This window comes from Morus notabilis, unplaced genomic scaffold, assembly GCF_000414095.1.
Source record: "Morus notabilis unplaced genomic scaffold, ASM41409v2 Scaffold349, whole genome shotgun sequence".
NCBI lineage: Eukaryota > Viridiplantae > Streptophyta > Magnoliopsida > Rosales > Moraceae > Morus > Morus notabilis.
In genome coordinates this window covers 68,427-86,851 of record NW_010363521.1, presented here as the reverse complement: position 1 = coordinate 86,851, position 18,425 = coordinate 68,427, and the positions used below count along the sequence as shown (strand labels likewise).

The window sequence follows — 18,425 nt, the reverse complement described above, 5'->3', positions numbered from 1 at the left end:
ATCTTCTCATACCAAACAACATAAAAGAAAATCAATTTCCTTTCCATCATTGCTATTTTCCATCACTTCCATATTTCCTTTCTATCCTATTTTCTTTCCTTCCTACCAAACATAGCATAAGTTTTGCAACAGGGGCAAAGGTCTCCTGGTAATCAATTCCGTAAGATTGAGTAAACCCCTTAGCAACAAGTCGAGCCTTAAATCTGTTTATACTGCCATCAGCATTGTGTTTGACTGTGAAGATCCATTTACAACCAACCGGGCGTTTGTCTGCTGGTAACTCCAATATTTCCCAAGTTCCATTCTTTTCAAGTGCCTGAATTTCTTCCAAAACAGCTCCCTTCCACTCTGGTACTTTGAGTGCTTCATGTATTGAGCTCGGAATCTGTATTTTGTCAAGATTGCTAACAAAGGCACAGTGACTAGGTGACAATCCTTTATATGACACAAAATTGTAAATTGGATGATCAGTGCATGACCTTTTTCCTTTTCTCCAGGCAATAGGTCTATCATCAATAGGAGGATTGACAGGTGTGAGTTCAGAACTAGTGTTACCTGGTGAATTCTTAGATTCAAGATTCGGATTGAATTCATGGTTCTGATAAGGTGTCTGCCTTTCTCTTCCTTCTTGAGCTTTGGGTCTCCTAGTGTAAACATGGAACTCTTTTGTTGCAGGAGGTGTTTGGAATTCTGCCTGGGAATGAGATTCAAATTGAGTGGCTGAAGTAAGGTCCTGACTTTGTTGAGGTGACTCTGTTTGGACTGGTTGGGATAACCCGAGCTTGGGTTGAAGTTGACTGGATTGAAGAATTGAAGATTCTGAGATATCGGAATTGAGAACTGGAGCTGATTCCAGGGTATCGGAATTGAGGGCTGGAGATGATTCCAAGGTATTAATATCCCAAGATTGGTATTCTTGAGTATAGTTCTCCCCCTGAATACCAATTTTGTAAAAAGGTTGTTGCTCAAAGAATGTAACATCCATGGTGTTATAGAACTTCCTTGTGACAGGTGAATAGCATTTATACCCCCTTTGATTGGAAGAGTACCCAACAAAGATGCATTTTAGTGACTTTGGATCAAGTTTACTTCTGTGTTGGGCATATATATGGACAAAAGTGGAGCAACCAAAGATTTTCATGGGAAGGTTGGATAAGAGACGTGTATTTGGAAAGGAATGGAGAAGTGTCTGGTGCGGTGTTTGGAAATTCAAGACTCGAGAGGGCATTCTGTTTATTAGGTAAGCAGCTGTCAACACTGCTTCACCCCAGAAAAATTTTGGAACGTGTGTGGTAAACATAAGAGATCGAGCAACTTCCAAAAGGTGCCTATTTCTTCTTTCGGCAATCCCATTTTGTTGGGGTGTGTCAACACAAGAAATTTGGTGAACAATTCCCTGACTATCAAGGTAATTACCCAGATTCATTTCAAAGTATTCTTTTGCATTATCTGTTTTTAATACTTGTATTTTTGTCTGGAATTGGGTTTGAATCATGGTATTGAATTTTTTGAAGATTGGACTAACTTCAGATTTTTCCTTCATAAGAAACAACCATGTGATTCTAGTATGATCATCAACAAATGACACAAACCACCTAGTACCCGTGATATTTTTTATTCTAGATGGCCCCCACACATCACTATGAATCATCAAAAAAGGTTGTGATGCTCTATATGGAAGATTGCGATAAGATATACGAGTATGTTTAGAGAATTGGCACACTTCACACTCAAACATTTTTGGCTTTTTATTTCTGAAAAATGCTGGAAATAGTTTTTGAAGATACAAGAAATTAGGGTGGCCTAATCTATAGTGCCACAACATAATAGTATTGTCTTTATTGGAGGAAAAAAGGCTTTTATTTTACTCAACACGTACTGCACTATGAGTTTGTCCTCTAGGAGATCCCTCAGCTTTAAGAAGAAATAGTCCGGACTGCACCTTAGCATTGCCAATCGTCCTCCCCGAAGTCAAATCCTGAAATTCACACACATTTGAAGAAAACTTAGCAACACAATTATGTTCTCGAGTTATCTTGCTAATGGACAAGAGATTACAATCAAGATTCGGGACATAGAGGACAGAATTTAGACTAAGGTCCTTTGAAATAATAATAGAACCTGTTCCGGCTACTCTAGAGTGAGATCCATCAGCTTTTGTCACTGTAACGTTTTCTTGACATGGATTGTACTTGTGAAACATTGGGATATCTCCTATCATATGATCGGAGGCTCCCGAATCCACAATCCATGACTTTGGATTTTCGGATTTTACAGAAAAAACACTAATGTGATTACCTTTTTGTGCTACTGATCCTGTTCCGATGATGTTGTGACTGATATCCTGCTGTGAGAACATTTTTTGTAGGGTCTCAAGTTGTTCTTTGTTGAAAGGACTTGATTCGATGGAAGGTGTTCCTTCTTCTGCTGCAGCATGATTGCCACGGCTTTCTCTGTCAGGAGCAGGTCTTGAGGGTTTCCAATCTGGAGGCTTGCCATGGATCTTCCAGTAGGTATCTCGGGTATGGCCAGGTTTTCTGCCGAGCTCACACCACGCTCCTCCCTTCTTTCCCCGATTGTCACTGCTGTTAGGTTGAAAACCTCTAGCAGTAAGGGCTGAACTTTGATCTGCGGTTGGATTACCCAGAACATCCCCCATCATCACCTTCTTCCTGCTCTCTTCTCTTCGCACCTCGGAAAAGGCTTCACGGATGTTGGGCAAGGGTTTCATTCCCATAATTCTCCCCCGAACCTCATCAAGATTCTTATTAAGTCCCATAAGAAACTTGAATATCCTTTTCTTTTCAACTATCTCTCTGAATTTCTTTGCATCACTAGGACATTCCCAATGATGTTCCTCAAATACATCAAGTCGTTGCCAATGGCGAGTTAAAATGCCATAATATTGAGTGACATTAAGATCCTCTTGCCGAAGATCACGAAGACTGCTCTCAATCTCAAATATCTCTAAGGTATTTTCCTTGCTGGAATAGAATTCCTTAGCTACCTCCCAGATTTCCTGTGCCGTGCTGTAGAGAAGAAAATTCTCGCCAATTTCATTAGTCATAGAATTAATTAGCCAGGACATTACCAAGTTGTTCTCCACCTTCAATGTTCTGTACTTCAGATCACCATTCTTTGGAGGAACGATTTCACCTGTGAGGTACTCATCCTTTCCTCGCCCGCAGATGAACATCTTGACAGATTGTGACCATTGGAGATAGTTATTCCCATTTAATTTGTGTCCTGTAATGGGAATTTGGATACTTTCAGATCCATCATGGCTGCCTCTAACGGCTGCCTCTGGTTTCGATGATATCCTTCAGTGGAGGGCTCGGTTAACTTTTCACCAGCCATCCCGTACTTGGTCATCGGAAATTTTTTAGAGGTTCAGAGAGTGCTCTGATACCATGTGAGAAATTGTGAATGAAATTCTCTTTATTTCTGGGTCAATATTACAGCCAATAAATAGGATTACAATGAGAAACATAAACTAGAAACTACCTAAAATAGGAAACGGTGAATGAATACCAAATCCTCTATTCTAGGAAACTAATTACAATTACTTTACAGCTAGCACTCCTCTGTAAATAAGAGAAGATCCGGATCCTAGAGATCACAAAGAATCCGGATTTCCACAACATTACAGGAAGAGAAAAGGTGAGAAGATTCTAAATTCAGCCACTTACTTGAGAACCTTTCAGTGAAAAGTAGCATGAAATGAAGTACAAAACTAACCTGGATATCATAACCTTCAATTAGTTTAATCTCAATCTCAAAAATACTATGATATATAGCTCAGATTTGAATCTCTTTTTTTTATAAGAAACGTGAAACTTGTACAGATTTGAAGCTCGTGATTATGAAGACAACAAAGAGAGATCAAGAGACTGAGGAACGGATACTGGAAAGCTTTCACTGCCCATGTATCCTTACTGAACTAACATTCTTGCTTCTAATGTCTAAAAATGGACGTGTAAAACTGCAAATACAGATGAACCACTATGATTTCTCATTTCAAGCACTGTGATTTCTTTCAATTTGTTGATGGAAATTCAAATGAGCTATCATTTCCATCTAGCACATGAATTACGCACTATGATTTCTTTCAATTTATTAATGGAAATTAGATGAGAAGCTTGTTGTGCTTCTTGTCAGAAGAATATGAATCAAATGATTATAGAAATACACTGATCACACCAGAATTGCATAAAATGAAATACACTTACATTGATGGCACTTGTTTGAACGAATTCAGGTCCCATACATCCTGAGGTACAACAAATGTACTCATAAGGTCTAGGTCCTGGAGAAAGAAATGCATAAGAACATTTTCGGACAGAAGTATTTGCATTCACATAGATGGACTGCACAAGAAGTGCTAAAACATGATGTTGGAGGATAAATTCCCATACTCACACTTGAAATCATGTTACCAAGGAGTATTAAAGCAGCATCAACCTGCATCAGTACATGCCTAATGAATAAAAACCTTGTACCTTTTACAGAAGTTCTTGAGACATAAATAACGTCAAATCTGAACAAATAAACTGATAGGAAAGTTTTGAGCAAAAAAATAAACTAAAAGGAAAGTTTCCAAGTGCTACGAGAGAGTAAGGATCTCCATTCTAGAACTTTAAGGGAGTTTTTATTTCAAGTTCTGTTGAAAAGAGTGAATCGTTCAACAATGATATGGATAAACTATATATACTTGGACAGCAGTGGATAAGGTTAAAAAAAATAAATTAAAAAAAAAAAACTATGATGTCCACAATAAATCTCAAAAAGTAACATAACATCTAATTGGTAAAATATTTTGGCAGACATCTTTCAGAAAGAAAAGTAAAAAAGAAACTGAAGCATTGAATAAAATGAGTGTGTAAATGGAAGAACGACTGAGAGAAGAAATGGCAAATACATTTAAAAATTTCTGTCAAATATAGTACAAAAGAAATTTGTAAATGAGCTGACTACAACTTACAACTGCAGTTACATTACTAAATATTGGCAAGCCATGCATCAAACAGCTCCATAGTAGTCGCCAGTTACAGTGGTACTGCAAATTTTTCCGCAAGTCAATGCAACTTCAATGTGAGGGAACAACATAAATTATAGTTTTACAAGAAGACTTCAGTTAGAACTTTCAGTTACAAAAAGTCAACAGAATAGGACCAGCATAGCGCAATGTTCAAATCAAAGGAATTTTGCCTCCAACAATTTGCAGCGTAGTCCAAAAAAAATAAAATAAAAAGAGTCAAATCAAACTAATACAATAACATGAATGGGAACAAAAGAAAGGGAAGCAGAAAATACCTCATTCGGGGCAGAAGAGCTTGATGACATCTCAACTTGTGAATCTAGTATCAGCAACACAGAAGAGAGTTCTTGCAAACTCCTTCAGTTGCAAGCAGATAGATAAAAGTATGTGAGCTCATAAAAGAATGGCGGAAGTGGAGAAAAAGTGAAAAAAAAAATCTAAATGTTCCAGACCTTAGAGTCCATAACAAACCATCGTAAGCGTGCCCCATATTTGCATCGTTCATAATTCTGCAATATATTCCAGGTCGTCAATTTTTTCAGTGAACACCCCCTTTTCAAACAGATAAAGCAAGTATTAACAGGCATGCAAGCAAATGCAAGTTTCGCAGTTTAACCACTGTCACAGAGCAATTTCCAAATTAAGCATGCAGAAGATACATTAGAAGAATTCATGTCAGCAAGAAACAATGCCCCCAACAAACATGCAAATAGACCCGTTTGAAAAAAAATGTAGTATCTTATCCTCTTTTCATATTTTTCTGTCATTTTTTTTTCCCTTTTTTTATCAGAAACATGCAAATAAAAGGGGGGAAATGCTGTCTTACTAGGAATCATTTGCCCAAACAAGCACGCATAGATATGGGAAACTAATTTGAAAGAATTACACAAATATGAACTTATTACTATGAAAACAACAGCAAACTTGAAAGCACTTTATCCACCGAAAGAAATTACATAATTCTTTTGACAACACTATAATATGTATATACACACTCATACAAGAAACCAGAAGACAAACTGGCTTGAATAGTATAAATTTTATGCATAAACCTTCAAAAATTAACGAAAGGAAAGATTGAAGCACAAGTTAAATAATGAAGAAGCACAAGTTAAATAATGAAGACTCCCTTATCTCCCCATTATTGTCTTAAAAGTATGCAGCATTCACTTTTTGAGTAAAAGTTGTCAATACAAGAGAAACGCATAAGAAACAAAAGTAGTACTATTGTACAAACTTGAAATGAAGAAGTTACCCCTCAAAGCTGTCAGATATGCCCTCAAACCAGTAGATGAAGAGGTCTTTACTAATACGCATATGGTAGTTACGAGTGAGACAACAGAATGCAGCATTCCTGTGAAACAGTCCATCTGCGTTATAATTCTTTTTTTTTTTTTGATAAGAAACAAGAAATTTTATTAAAAATAATAATAATAAAGAAAGAAAGTACAAACGTCAGAGGATAAGAAGTCCTTGAAACAAAACTAGGCAGTCAAGGTGATCAACCTAGTAGGGGGAAAAAAAAACACAAGCGCAATAGACTACAACAGAAAAGCTAAGCCAATATTAAATCCCATTCCGTAGAAGGTTCAAGTGACCGCTCCTGGCGCCGCCGCTTGATCGCCATGTTCTTCCTCAACTGTGGCTTCAACTCCATCCCGATCTTCTTCATCCACCGCGGCAATGAGAACCTGCAGTTGTGGTTTTGTGCAAACATGTCCGAACTGCCATTTCTCTTCACACCGGAAGCATAATCCACGCTCCCTACACCGCTGTAATTCAGCGTCAGAAATTTTCTTCCTGAAGCTGTCTTGTTTCCTCGTGGACTGAGAAAAACCATTTTCTTGGCTCTTGTTGACCGACACGCCCGTTTGGCTAGAGTTGGTATGTGTCAACTCTGGGGATCCCTCATTTTTTTCCACCAGTTTCGGTGGATTCCAGCTGGAGCCACTACCCAGCCAGCTGGAGCAACTTCCTGTAATGCCTCCACGCGTTGAATTCTTCAGCCCATCAGTTCTGAAAAATCCAGCCCCTTCACCACTTGTTCTAGCCCGTGAAGTCCTCAACATCTGGGCCCGCTCAAGAGCCCAATTCTTTTCTTCAATTTTTTGGGCCAAATCCATCAGCTGGACTAGACAACCAATAAACTCTAACCAAACTCTTACATGGAAACAAGATAATTTTAAGTTTACCAAGAAGAGCAAAAATGCAGCAAATAACTGATGAAAGAGAACCAGAAACCTTCTTCGTAACTATGTATGTTTAGATGGAATAGTTCTACAGGGGAAAAAAAGGCATTATAAAGCCTGAACAAAAAATTGATCTGCAGGTCACTGAACACATGATAATAACTAGCTGATAAAGTACAGCAGCTGTAAGGTCAACCATACCATATTGAGAACTGCTCAAGGCTTCAAATTTTTCATCCTTAGATGTGTCAACCCTGTATAAATAGATAATAAAATAAGCAACTACTAGCACGGCCAAACAACCATCACCAAGAACACACTTGGAAAATAAATTGAGAAACTAAGGGAACACCAACCAGGGCAAACTACCACCAGATGAAATGCTTTGATCTAGTTCCTTGCAGACTATGTCAAGGAGTTGTTCTACCAAGATATTCCCATCAGTAGCACCTCTTGTCAAATTTAATTGTAACCTTGCATACAAAATAAGTGCATCCTGCCAACAAAAAATCCATAACATGGTAAACATGTGTATATGCAAATGCATTCGCAACATACAATTAGCAAGTTATTAATAACAAAATAAAAAAAATCCAGAAAATGTTGCTTTAAATGCTGCCAGAAAACCTTAAGAGCGCGGTCGTGTGTTGTTAGCCAACAACGAAACACAAATTGCTGTACAGCACCATGGATCTCCATGGAATGATGACCTAAGTTGGGACCATCTTTCAACAAGTATTTATTGATGCACTCGATAAGCTTGCGTGAAAGCTTGTCTTCAAACCTGAAAAAAGTGACAAAATGTTTTCTTGTTATCCAAAAAAAAAAAAAAAAAAACAAACAAACAAACAAATACGTCATTTGGTGCACAGAGATAGAAGAAAGAAAGAAATGCAAGCACAAGTTATCACTTACCTAACATAAGAGAAAATCCCTACAAACCCCTTAACAATGTTTTCTCTGAGATTATTCAAGAAATCTCCAGGTGGATTCTCTAAGAGGGACTGGAGCGTTAGAATGCAGCGAAAGACCTCCTCCCTAGGATTACATGAATTATCATTTCTGCCATCTAAGCTTGATTCCACCTTATCCATATAGAGAAGAACGAGATCTAACCAAGAGGAAGTAAGCTATGTATGAGAAAACTGAGCCATGATGCCACCAGTTAATATGTGACGAGAAATGTGCTCTGGTTTAGCTAAGTGAATACTCACTACAATATATACGCTTCCTCATGTGGAAACGATAATCATTGACATTCAAAAGATGCCGGAGAATAACCCCATATTCCGACCAAAAGCTTGGGACATCGCTCAAGACATCTCATATGTGATTAAAAAAGTGTTTAACCACAGAGAGTAAAGGCAGCATCTTACCTGAAATGACAATGAAAAGAAACTTACGATAATCATAGAGTATTTAAGAACAATTTCTGGATACATGCGCAGACACAAACACACATACGTACTAGTTGTACATAATGCCTGGCATTTGTATGCATATTTTATCTGCCACAAAGCTATGAAGAAATAGTGATTTCAGTTCATAGCTAGAATAATAATAAAAAGAGAGATTTCGTTTGTTTACATATAAGTTTAAATGATACTTTTGGAAACTAAAAATAAAATGACAAATCAGTCACTAAATTTTGAGAAAGAATGGGATCAAAGTTTTGGAGAGAAAAATAAAAAGGTAGTATACGTGTTGAATTCTACTTAAAGATAGGGACTAATTGTACAGCTGAAAGGAGGCAATAGGGAGGAAGACGTTGCAGGCTAAAAAGAGAAAAGGACAAATACAGAAAGAGATAGTAGAAGAAAGCAAAATGTCAGGGAAAAAAAGAAAAGAGTAAACTATGAAGCTTGTTTGGTCTTCTGCAGGGAAAAATGAGAACTTAAATTTTTTAAACATTTTTTTTCTGATAATTGAGAACATGAGTTATGGCTGCTAGTGCACACGTTTTCTAAGTTACACAAGGATTGTCTAATGTTTAAAACGAAAGTTCTCTTTTTTTTGTTTTTTTTGTTTCAAAGAAAGTTAACAACGTGTCAGATCAACATTTTATCCGCTCTCTATTAGCTTTCATTTGTTTTCACCTAACCATTTACACCTCAATAATAATAAACAAATAAACATAAGTTTCAATCACTAGATTAAGTGTTTTAACCAAGTCTTAAAAGAATTTGATAAGATCTAATGCATTCAAAATTCAATTGCAAAATAAATTACCGAACGTGTATCTATTTAAAAGAAAGATCCGGCACATAGGAGCTCTTTACTCCATTGCCCCAAAATATTAAAATGGGTAACATATACATTTCCTCTCCTATGACAAACTTAACAAGAATGAACTACCATTAAAACGCTGCCTTAAGTCGATAAATACCAGAGAACTTAGAATCTTGCGCTCGTTGCACGACAATACGGAGAGTCTTTGCGAATATCAACTTTGGCAATCGCCGCTTGCCTGAAGATATCTCCAATGAAACACATTGGATTAGCATAGTGATAAGAAAAGGCCATGTTTCAGCTGCAGCAATTAAAAATAAATAAATTAATTAATTAAGAAATAAATAAATAAAAACCAATTTACTTGACAATACTAAAAAAAATCAAACACAAAACAAAACAAAACAAAAACTCCATTTCGACGAATTGAATGCATGATGCACAAACTTTCATCTTACAATGACGAATGTCATTCGGGTTAAGCTTTGCCGTGTTTTTTCCAAGAAATTTGCAAAAGGCGATAGACCTCTCTCCTTCCAACCATGTATTCAACAGCTTTATCCCTTCCTATCAAAGTAAAACCAAATCAGAAACGAATATGTATTATACTACAAAATCAAAAAAGCCTTTTCTTGCAAAAATATTAAAACGAAAAAAAAACATCTGGCCGCCGAGGAAAATTAAGTTTGGAATGAAAAAAGTACAACCGAATTGGAAACACAGCTCAATTCTAAATCAACTATACGAACTCAGCCCAGAACAAGAAGCACAAACGGAATTTCTATAACTTAAGAAATTATTGTTAATTAGGCATTGGAATTCATTGCTCCAGTTAACGAACAAAAACAACAAACACGCACGAAGTTTTCGTTTCGCTTAGTTGAAATTAAACAGCTCTTCTTCTACTCAATTCATTTCATCATTTTATATCATCAATCAGGAATAGCCATACGCGACTTTCCAAGCTTAATAATGCCGTAATTTGTTCCTGTTTTGGCATTTTCTAATCCAATCTGAAAGCGATTATATCACAAAATTCAATTTCATTTTCGGTTTTCTTTTTCTGCTCATGCATTTTCTCGGCGACCAAACGGAGAGGAAAGGGTAAACAAAAGAGGAAAAAAAAAGTACTTCTCGAGCTTTGGCTTTATCGGAAGAGAGCTTCGAAACTATCTCCTGAACGTCTCTGGAGGTGACGATCGCGGTCATCGAAGCCTCCGATTACCGACGCCGCCGGTACTGGACAGTGAAAAGACAAAAGTTCTAGGGTTTTTGGCTCTTCTCTTGCTGTTTGGCTGCTTTGAAAAATTGGCGGGAAAGTGAAAGGACTTTTAAGACGGAAGAAAAATGAGAGCGACAATTTGGAATGGAAGGAAAGTAATCGAGACAAGGAAAAGCAATACACGCCAAAAGTCGCGGGTTTTAAGGAAGAGCAATCTGCAGCGGTTGGCGAAGAGGAACGACGATGGCTTTACGTTATGCCGCTTGTTTATCTAAGTAGTTACGAAGGATGCCCTTGTAGGTCTTGTAAAAGGGACAACGGGCCGAACCGTAACGGCCGACAAATGATATCAGGCCAAGACCCAGTGGAAGTGGAACTTAACATAGGGCCAGTTACAAGGAAGCCAGTATGAGGAACCGAATAAGAACAAGAATGTGGGTGAATAAGAAGAAGAATAGTACCTTTTTCTTTTTGGGAGTTCGGTGTTCAAATATATGCAGCGTGTTTAGAAATAATTTACGCCGATTTAGTTTGTTAATTTAAATTTTTAATTTAAATTGGTACATGATTTTATATAAAAAAATTTTATTGTAATAAAAAAATTAAATGTGATTATTTTTTAGAGCTTTTTACTATAATAAAATTTGAATTCTAAATTTGAATCAGTAAAATGAACGGAATTTCAATTTTTATTTTTCACATTTTTCAAGACAAAAAAATGAGATTGAGAGAAAAAACTTGTTTGGAGGAAAAAATGTATGAAAACCGAAAACAATTTTATTTTTTAGTTTAGTGTAAAATCACTTAGAAAATAAAAACAATATTAAGTTGTTTTTCATTTTTTGTTTCTATTTCTTTGGGCAGATGCCTTTTTTTTAAGGCAAGTGGGTGAAAATTATATAAGTAAACGGAGTTTTAGTTTTTTCTTAAACTGAAAATAATCTCTTAATAAAACACCCAAACGCATTTTCAAAAACGATGTCTGTCTAAGATTAAAAACGTTTTCATTTCCAGTTTCATACAAAAAACAAAATCATTTTAGAACTAATTCCAAACGCACCCATGGTTTTCCCCTTCCCTTTCGAGAAAATTGCATAATTTACTCTTAAGAGTGTATGAGTCTGATTTTTTACTTTTCACTCTTGATTAATACTCTTTTACTAGTGTAGTTATTTGACTAAAAAAGTTATTAATCAAGATTAAATGATAGAAATTTTAACCTATACACTTTTAAGTGGTATTTCTCCCCTTTCTTTTTTTCTTTTTTCTTTTTAAGATTAGAGCTTAATTAATATATAATAGTGGTAAGGGTAAATAACTAGAGTTTTTAAGAAGTGTAAATGAGGTTGTATACTACTTTTGAAGTCTAGTTATTAAGTTGGATGTTAAAATTAGGCTTCAAATTTTCAAAAAAAGAATAGTATATTTGAATTCCAACTCTACAAAAGTGGTATTTCTCTACTTCACCCTTCAAAAATGGTTCCCAACATAATTTACATGGGAATCATAGTGTAAATTAGCTAGTATCACTTGTAAAGTCTATATATTCGCCCCTATCATTTTTGTCTATAAAAATTAGGTTCAAATCCAAAAAATTGGTGTATTCTAATACCAACGTTTTAAAGATAGTATTCCTCTAATTTACTAGGAAATTATAGTGTAAATTCGACTCTGTACTAGTTATAGAACCTAATTATTCATTTGTAACACTTTAATATATAAATTAGACTCAAATCTTCCACATATATGGTGGGTCTAAATACCAAGTTTCGTAAAATGGCATTCCTTCCGTCCACTAAGGAATTATTTATCATGTATCATAAAAAGAAAGGAACCTTTATGGTGCAACTCTAATTATCATAAAAAAATAAAAAGAAGAAATGTTGTCAAGTCTTAAAACAAATAACCCTTTAAAACGTCGTGAACAAATTTCCAAGCATTATAACCGTAAAAGATATTTTCCCCTTCTCATTGTATAGTTAAGAGATTTGATAGATTCAATTGTGTTAATAGATTATATTTTGTTAATTAGACTATACAAATTCAAATTATATGTTCAATTTTAGTATTTAAAAGGGTATCTAATTACTAACCACATTATGCTGAACTACATGATTAACAATTAGAAACGGGCAGACCTTTTTGGATTTCAATATAGTCTTATTTCCCGCTGCAGTGCTTGGGCAGCATAAAACTGACTCGAGAGGCCTACACAATGGCGATGCAGCGGAGTTTTGGACAGAGAGCAGCCATTCGGGGTGCAATGCAAGCGCTGCAGCGCCCCTACAACACTGGTCGAGCGCTGCAGCGCCCAAAATAGGCGTTGCAGCGCGCCTGCCTTCTTGGACTGGAGCTGTAAAGCCTAAAACTGGCGCTGCAATGCCAAACGCTGCCTTGAAAGCACCAAATGGTGTTGTCAAACTCACTGCAATGCATTAAACATGTGCTGCAGCGCTTCCTTGCCATTTTTCTTGTGTTTTAGGCCAAAGATTATGTGATCTTGTAATTAAGAGACATAATACAATCTCTCTAACAATTCCCGTGGAGATTGTGTTCACATAGAGGGGAGGATCATACACCTTGAGTAACAGAGGATTTGCACCTTTAAGTAGTGGTGGAGCTAAAAAAATATTTTCAATGAGGCACTAAAAAAGAAATTAGAGATAAACTTTTATCAAATAGAGATATAATTGCATATCTAAATTACCGAGTTGGGACACTGTTATAATTTCTTATAAAGTGAAGGTACAATTAAAATTTTATACAAAAATTAGAACTAAAACTAAATTAAAAGTTTTCAAAAAAAATTAAAATTAGAAAATTAAATGGGGAGATGTGTCCTCCACTCACATGCATGTGGCTCCCTTACTGCTTATGAGGAGGCCGTGGTGACACTTGTCGTGCATCGATAGAGCATCATGACGACTCGCTCAATAGTTTGGAGCTATCATACGGTGGAGGGGGCACATTGAAGAGAAGGTATGCAACGGAGAAGCGCTACGACTGTTAACACTTTGCAGTGGGTAGAACTATAGAAGGTGTTGGGCAGATGACCATTGGTGATGCTCTATCTTAACGGCACCTCTACAAGGTTAGACATCAAACTTTAATATTACGGGCATGACCCAATCCAATAAAGATAGAAAACTCTAAAAAAAAAAAAACCAAATAAGATTTTAAAAATAAGAGAAAAGACGACAAATACCCTTTAAATTATATGGCTCTAAATTTTTATCGCCAATTTTTAATTAATACTCTTTTTAGTTAAATAACTATATTAGTCAAAAGAGTGTTAATAAATAGTCAAAGGTAAAAATCTAAACTCGTACTCTCTAAGGGTGAGTTCAACAATTTTCTAGAGAAACAGACCAACCAAAAAATTGTCTCTCAAAGCCAAATTTCTCAAACCAATATTTCAAAATCAACATTTTTCAAAAATTCAAACCAAGTCCTAGGCTTTTGATTAAGTTTGTATTTATGGAACTGAATACACTTGCGGGCTAAGGTTGGCTTAAACTCTCTTTTTATTATACTAGTGGAAACCGCACTCATGTGCACGTGAGATTCTATAAGTAAGAATGAAAAACATCTTTATTAAGGTCTCATTTAGAGATATAAAAAAAGTATAATAGGATAAAAATGAAAAAAGGGAGACAAAAAAAATGAAAAGAGACAGGGAAAAGGAACGAAAATTTTTTTTTTTAAAAAAACTTGCTTACGAAACGTTTTATAAGGGAAACATGATTTTAAAAAAAATTAGACAGTAATATGTACAAGAAGAAATTATTTAAATAGGGAACTTATACAGACAGTTCCCCGATTTTTTACCCGAACCTGACCCACCGAAAACAAAACTAGCCATTGGATCCGAATTTGGGAGAAAAAAATAATTTTTTAACCCAAAAATTTCCCTATAAATACCCCCATCCCCCACACATTTTTCTCACTCAAACTCTCTCAATCCCTCTTAATTTCTCTCAGTCTCTCTCAATTTCTCTTAATATCTCTCAATCTTTCTCAATCTCTCAAATCTCTATCACAATTTTTTCAAAAACTATCACATTATCTTAATGCTATCACAATTTTTTCAAAAACTATCACATTATCTTAATGCTATCACAATTTTTTATAATGGATTCTTTTGGTTATAGTGGTATTTCTGTTGATGCCACTAATGAATTTGTTACGCATGAATATACTAATATGAGCTCTGGTGGATGTACTGGAGGTCGTGGTCGCAATGGTGGTGGGTGTGGAAAAGCGGCGAGTGCAAGTGTGATTACGTATGCAAGTGTTGCAACCTCCAGGAGGAAATGTAAGTGCACCTCGACAATTTGGGATCACTTCGACATAATTGAGGAGATTGACAATGAAGGTAACACTAAACATATAGCTCAGTGTAAATATTGTTTATCTAAATTATAAGGTGGCATTATTCATGGCACCACACACTTGAGAAGACACTCCGAAAAGCGTCTTCAAAAGCTTAGCCAGTCCGGCGGACCCAAACTCCATCAAACACAATTATCTTTTGATTGCGCAACTGGTGGTCTAACCACTTGGAAATACGATCCGCAAGTAGATCGTATGGAAGTTACACGAATGATAGCTGCATTAGATCGACCACTTAGTTTTGTAGAGCATCCTAATTGGCAACGATATATTAAGGTTGTACATAATCTTAATGCACAATTCACTTCAAAAACTACTCTTAGGAAAGATTTATTAAAATTATTTAAAAAAGAAAAAGAAGCAGTAATAAACCTTTTACACTCGACTAACTGGTGCGTTGTGTTAACGACAAATATTTGGTCTGCCGTTGCCAAAAAAAATTATTTAGCTGTAACCGGACATTACTTTAAAGAATTCGATTTAGATAAGAGAATATTAAGTTTTAAATGTGTTCTAGGATCACATAGCGTGGATTTAATATATAATACAATTTTAAATGTGATTGATGAATTTAGATTAAGAGATAAAGTAATGGCTATAATATTAGATAATGCTAGTGCCAATACAAAAGTAATTGAGTTCTTTGAAAATGATTTAAGTTTATTCGGTAACGGTACTGTTTTCCACCAACATTGTGCATGTCACATAATAAATTTAATAGTTAAATCCGGTTTAAAAGAACTTAGTACTTACATTAAAAGAAGTAGAGATAGTCTTGCATAGATTCAAGGTAGTAACCAAAGACAAGAAGATCGGTTTAGGTTCTTACAAGCATTAAATATACCTCTTAGAGCACTAGCGTTAGATATGCTTGTAAGATGGAACTCAATTTATATAATGCTTCAACAATGCATCCCCTATAACGATGTTATAACAAACTATATGTGTGTAAAATTAGGAGTAGGACATATAGACGCATATGATTGATAGATTGCCAAAGTTTTGTATCAATTTTTAGGTAGGTTTCATGAAGTTACTTTAAAACTTAGTGAAACATATTACCCAACATCACCTTTAACTTTAGGTGAACTTTTAAGAATTAGTATTTTATTTAGTGAATATAGGGAGGACCCAATCTTATGAGTTCCTATCCATTCTATAGAAAAGAATTTAAAAAATATTGATCTAAGTTACCTTTGTTGTATGGTTTATGTACTATTTTTTATCATAGATTAAAATTAGACAGTTTAGAAAGTAGTTTAGAAAACTTAGGTGAATTTTTAGGCATCAATTGTTCGGACCAATTTCCAACAATAAAGGCAAAAATATATTCGATCTATAGTAAATATGAGAATAAGTTTAGAAGCACAAACTCTAGAGTACATGAACCGCAACAACAAGATAAAAACCCACATTCATTCTTGAATGTTTTCGGGTTGAAGAAGAAGAAGAAGACAACTCAAACAGAAGCTGGGAGTTGATCTTCATCAACAGGTGGCAGCAGCGGCAGCAGCTTCAACGAGCTTATGGCGTACCCCAGTGAGAGCTTAGTAGTCGACGATATTAGAGAATCGTTTGACTTAGTTCAATGGTGGAAGACATGGGCATTAACTTGGCAAATCCTAACTCAATTGGCAATGGATATATTTTCGATCCCAGTCTCCACTGTTTCATCCGCACAAGCCTTCAGTACGACAGAACAATACTTGAGGAACGCCGAAACACATTGCAAAGGGATATTGTTGAAGCCTTGGTCTACCTTAAGGATTGGGATCATGCCGATCAACGTCTACAGGGTACAATTTCGATGGCAGTTAAGAATGGATCGATGAATTTAATAGATTAACATTTAATTTTGAAGACGAACCTTCAGCTTCAAATTAAATTGTAAATTTGTAATTTGTAATTTGTAAATATGTGTTTGCTTTTGACATTGTAATTGTATAACTTTGTAAGTTTGTAAAATTTATAATTCGTCACAAAATGATTGCACTCTTTTTTCCTTAACAAATTTTTTATCCCAATTGGATTTTTCTTGGTAAGGTTTTTAACGAGTCAATCATGAATTACCAATTTAAAAATTAATATATAAAATTAATTTATTAAATTGTGTTAATAATGTGTATTGAATGTTGATTTTAGTTTTTGTATAATTTAACACAAAATAACTTAATAATTATAAAAATATAAAAATATAAAAAAAAGTTTCCGGCATTCGGGCAGGCTCGGGCTGCCCGGCCAGGCTCAGGTAGCCAAATACAGGCCCGCGGCCCGTCCACAGGCTTTCTCGGGCTCGAGCGGGCGGCCCAAAAATTTCAAGTGGGTCGGGCCAGGCATCGGACAAAAACTCAGTATTTTCGGGCAGTCGCAAGTGGCCCGTCCAAAGTTCCAGTACTAGAGGTTACGGTCTAGGCATGTAGGATAATAGGCTACTCGAAAGAAACCATCAGAGAACCCCATGTCACAGTCCGCCCCATATGTAATCTGTGAGATATAAAAAGGGCAAGGCCCCAGAGAGAAGAGAGAGGCTGATTCTGTAACCTTTGAAGGAAGAAAGAAAGGAAAATACAATAACAAGTGGATGTAGCTCTTTTATTATAGGGTGAACCACTATAACCTCGTGTGTTCTTTTTGTTTAACGACAGATCCATACCACTTCAAAATACCTTGAAGATAAGTACAACCGGTTGCACTTCCCGATAATATAACTAGTTTTTACCGATAACCCGACTGACTACCGAGTGGTAATCTGGCGTAATCTTATTGGTAAAATTTCACCGTCAACATTATGTTTACTGTTTTACGTCGACATGTTTATAAGTATTTTATGTCCTATGGATTTAAATATTTTATTTTCATTATGCATGCTTAATTTCTGATTTTAGATGTTTTATTTTCAACTATATAGATGTTTGTGATTGAAAAATAGCAAATGTTCATCCCAATTATGATTGGGAACTTGTTGATAAATCTTACTTCAAAACTTTCCATCCGATCTATAGCTAATTTTTAGACTCCTTCTAAATAAAGTGAACTTTACCACTTGACTAGTCTAATTTAAAAGATAAAAATATATAGACTAATATTAAAAGATAAAAATAAAAGGAACTCCATTAGATAAGATATTTTTTAGAATTGTCCTTTTTGACAATTACTTGCCCCACCTTCTAAAAAGTCCAACAATGTTCAATAACGTACATAACACTCGTTCTTTTTATGAGCCCGTTTAGTTCGCTAATTTGAGTTTTTAATTCGAGTTGAGATGTGATTTTATATGAGAGCTTTTTACTGTAGCAAAAAAGTTATATGTGATTGTTTGTGAGAGCTTTTTACTGTAGCAAAACTCGAATTCTAA

General features: G+C 35.5%; 2 protein-coding genes across 6 annotated transcripts in view; both read right to left on the bottom strand.

The window, feature by feature from the left end:
* The window catches only part of LOC21391244 (serine/threonine-protein kinase ATM), an 11,287-nt gene extending 6,826 nt beyond the window's left edge, over positions 1–4,461 (bottom strand). For 4 of the 5 annotated variants that reach the window (XM_024169740.1, XM_024169741.1, XM_024169739.1 and 1 more), the window contains exons 1-3: positions 4,420–4,461; positions 4,230–4,306; positions 1,880–1,978 (exon numbers count right to left, since the gene is read on the bottom strand). In XM_024169740.1, the coding sequence (XP_024025508.1) occupies positions 1,880–1,978; positions 4,230–4,265 (135 nt within the window). In that variant the 5' untranslated portion in view covers positions 4,266–4,306; positions 4,420–4,461. Of the gene's footprint in view, positions 1–1,879; positions 1,979–2,298; positions 3,445–3,689; positions 3,736–4,229; positions 4,307–4,419 lie in introns of those variants that run through there. The other variant, XM_024169737.1, reaches the window with a different exon arrangement.
* A 1,051-nt stretch (positions 4,462–5,512) lies between these two features.
* LOC21391243 (serine/threonine-protein kinase ATM) lies at positions 5,513–10,986 on the bottom strand. Its single transcript, XM_024169742.1, has 10 exons — positions 10,588–10,986; positions 9,915–10,023; positions 9,614–9,757; positions 8,442–8,603; positions 8,143–8,338; positions 7,855–8,011; positions 7,584–7,723; positions 7,429–7,481; positions 6,294–6,392; positions 5,513–5,590 (listed from the first exon to the last, which is right to left on the bottom strand). Exons 4-10 carry the CDS (start codon positions 8,461–8,463, stop codon positions 5,577–5,579), a joined length of 681 nt encoding a protein of 226 aa, XP_024025510.1. The 5' UTR covers positions 8,464–8,603; positions 9,614–9,757; positions 9,915–10,023; positions 10,588–10,986; the 3' UTR covers positions 5,513–5,576.
* Between the last annotated feature and the right edge of the window lie 7,439 nt (positions 10,987–18,425).

Coding starts and splice junctions, on each gene's coding strand:
- LOC21391243 (XM_024169742.1), bottom strand. CDS start 8,463: ATGAGGAAGCGTATATATTGTA. Junction 7,482..7,583: donor TCTGGTGGTAGTTTGCCCTG/GTTGGTGTTCCC, acceptor CTATTTATACAG/GGTTGACACATCTAAGGATG. Junction 6,393..7,428: donor CTTGAGCAGTTCTCAATATG/GTATGGTTGACC, acceptor ACTGTTTCACAG/GAATGCTGCATTCTGTTGTC.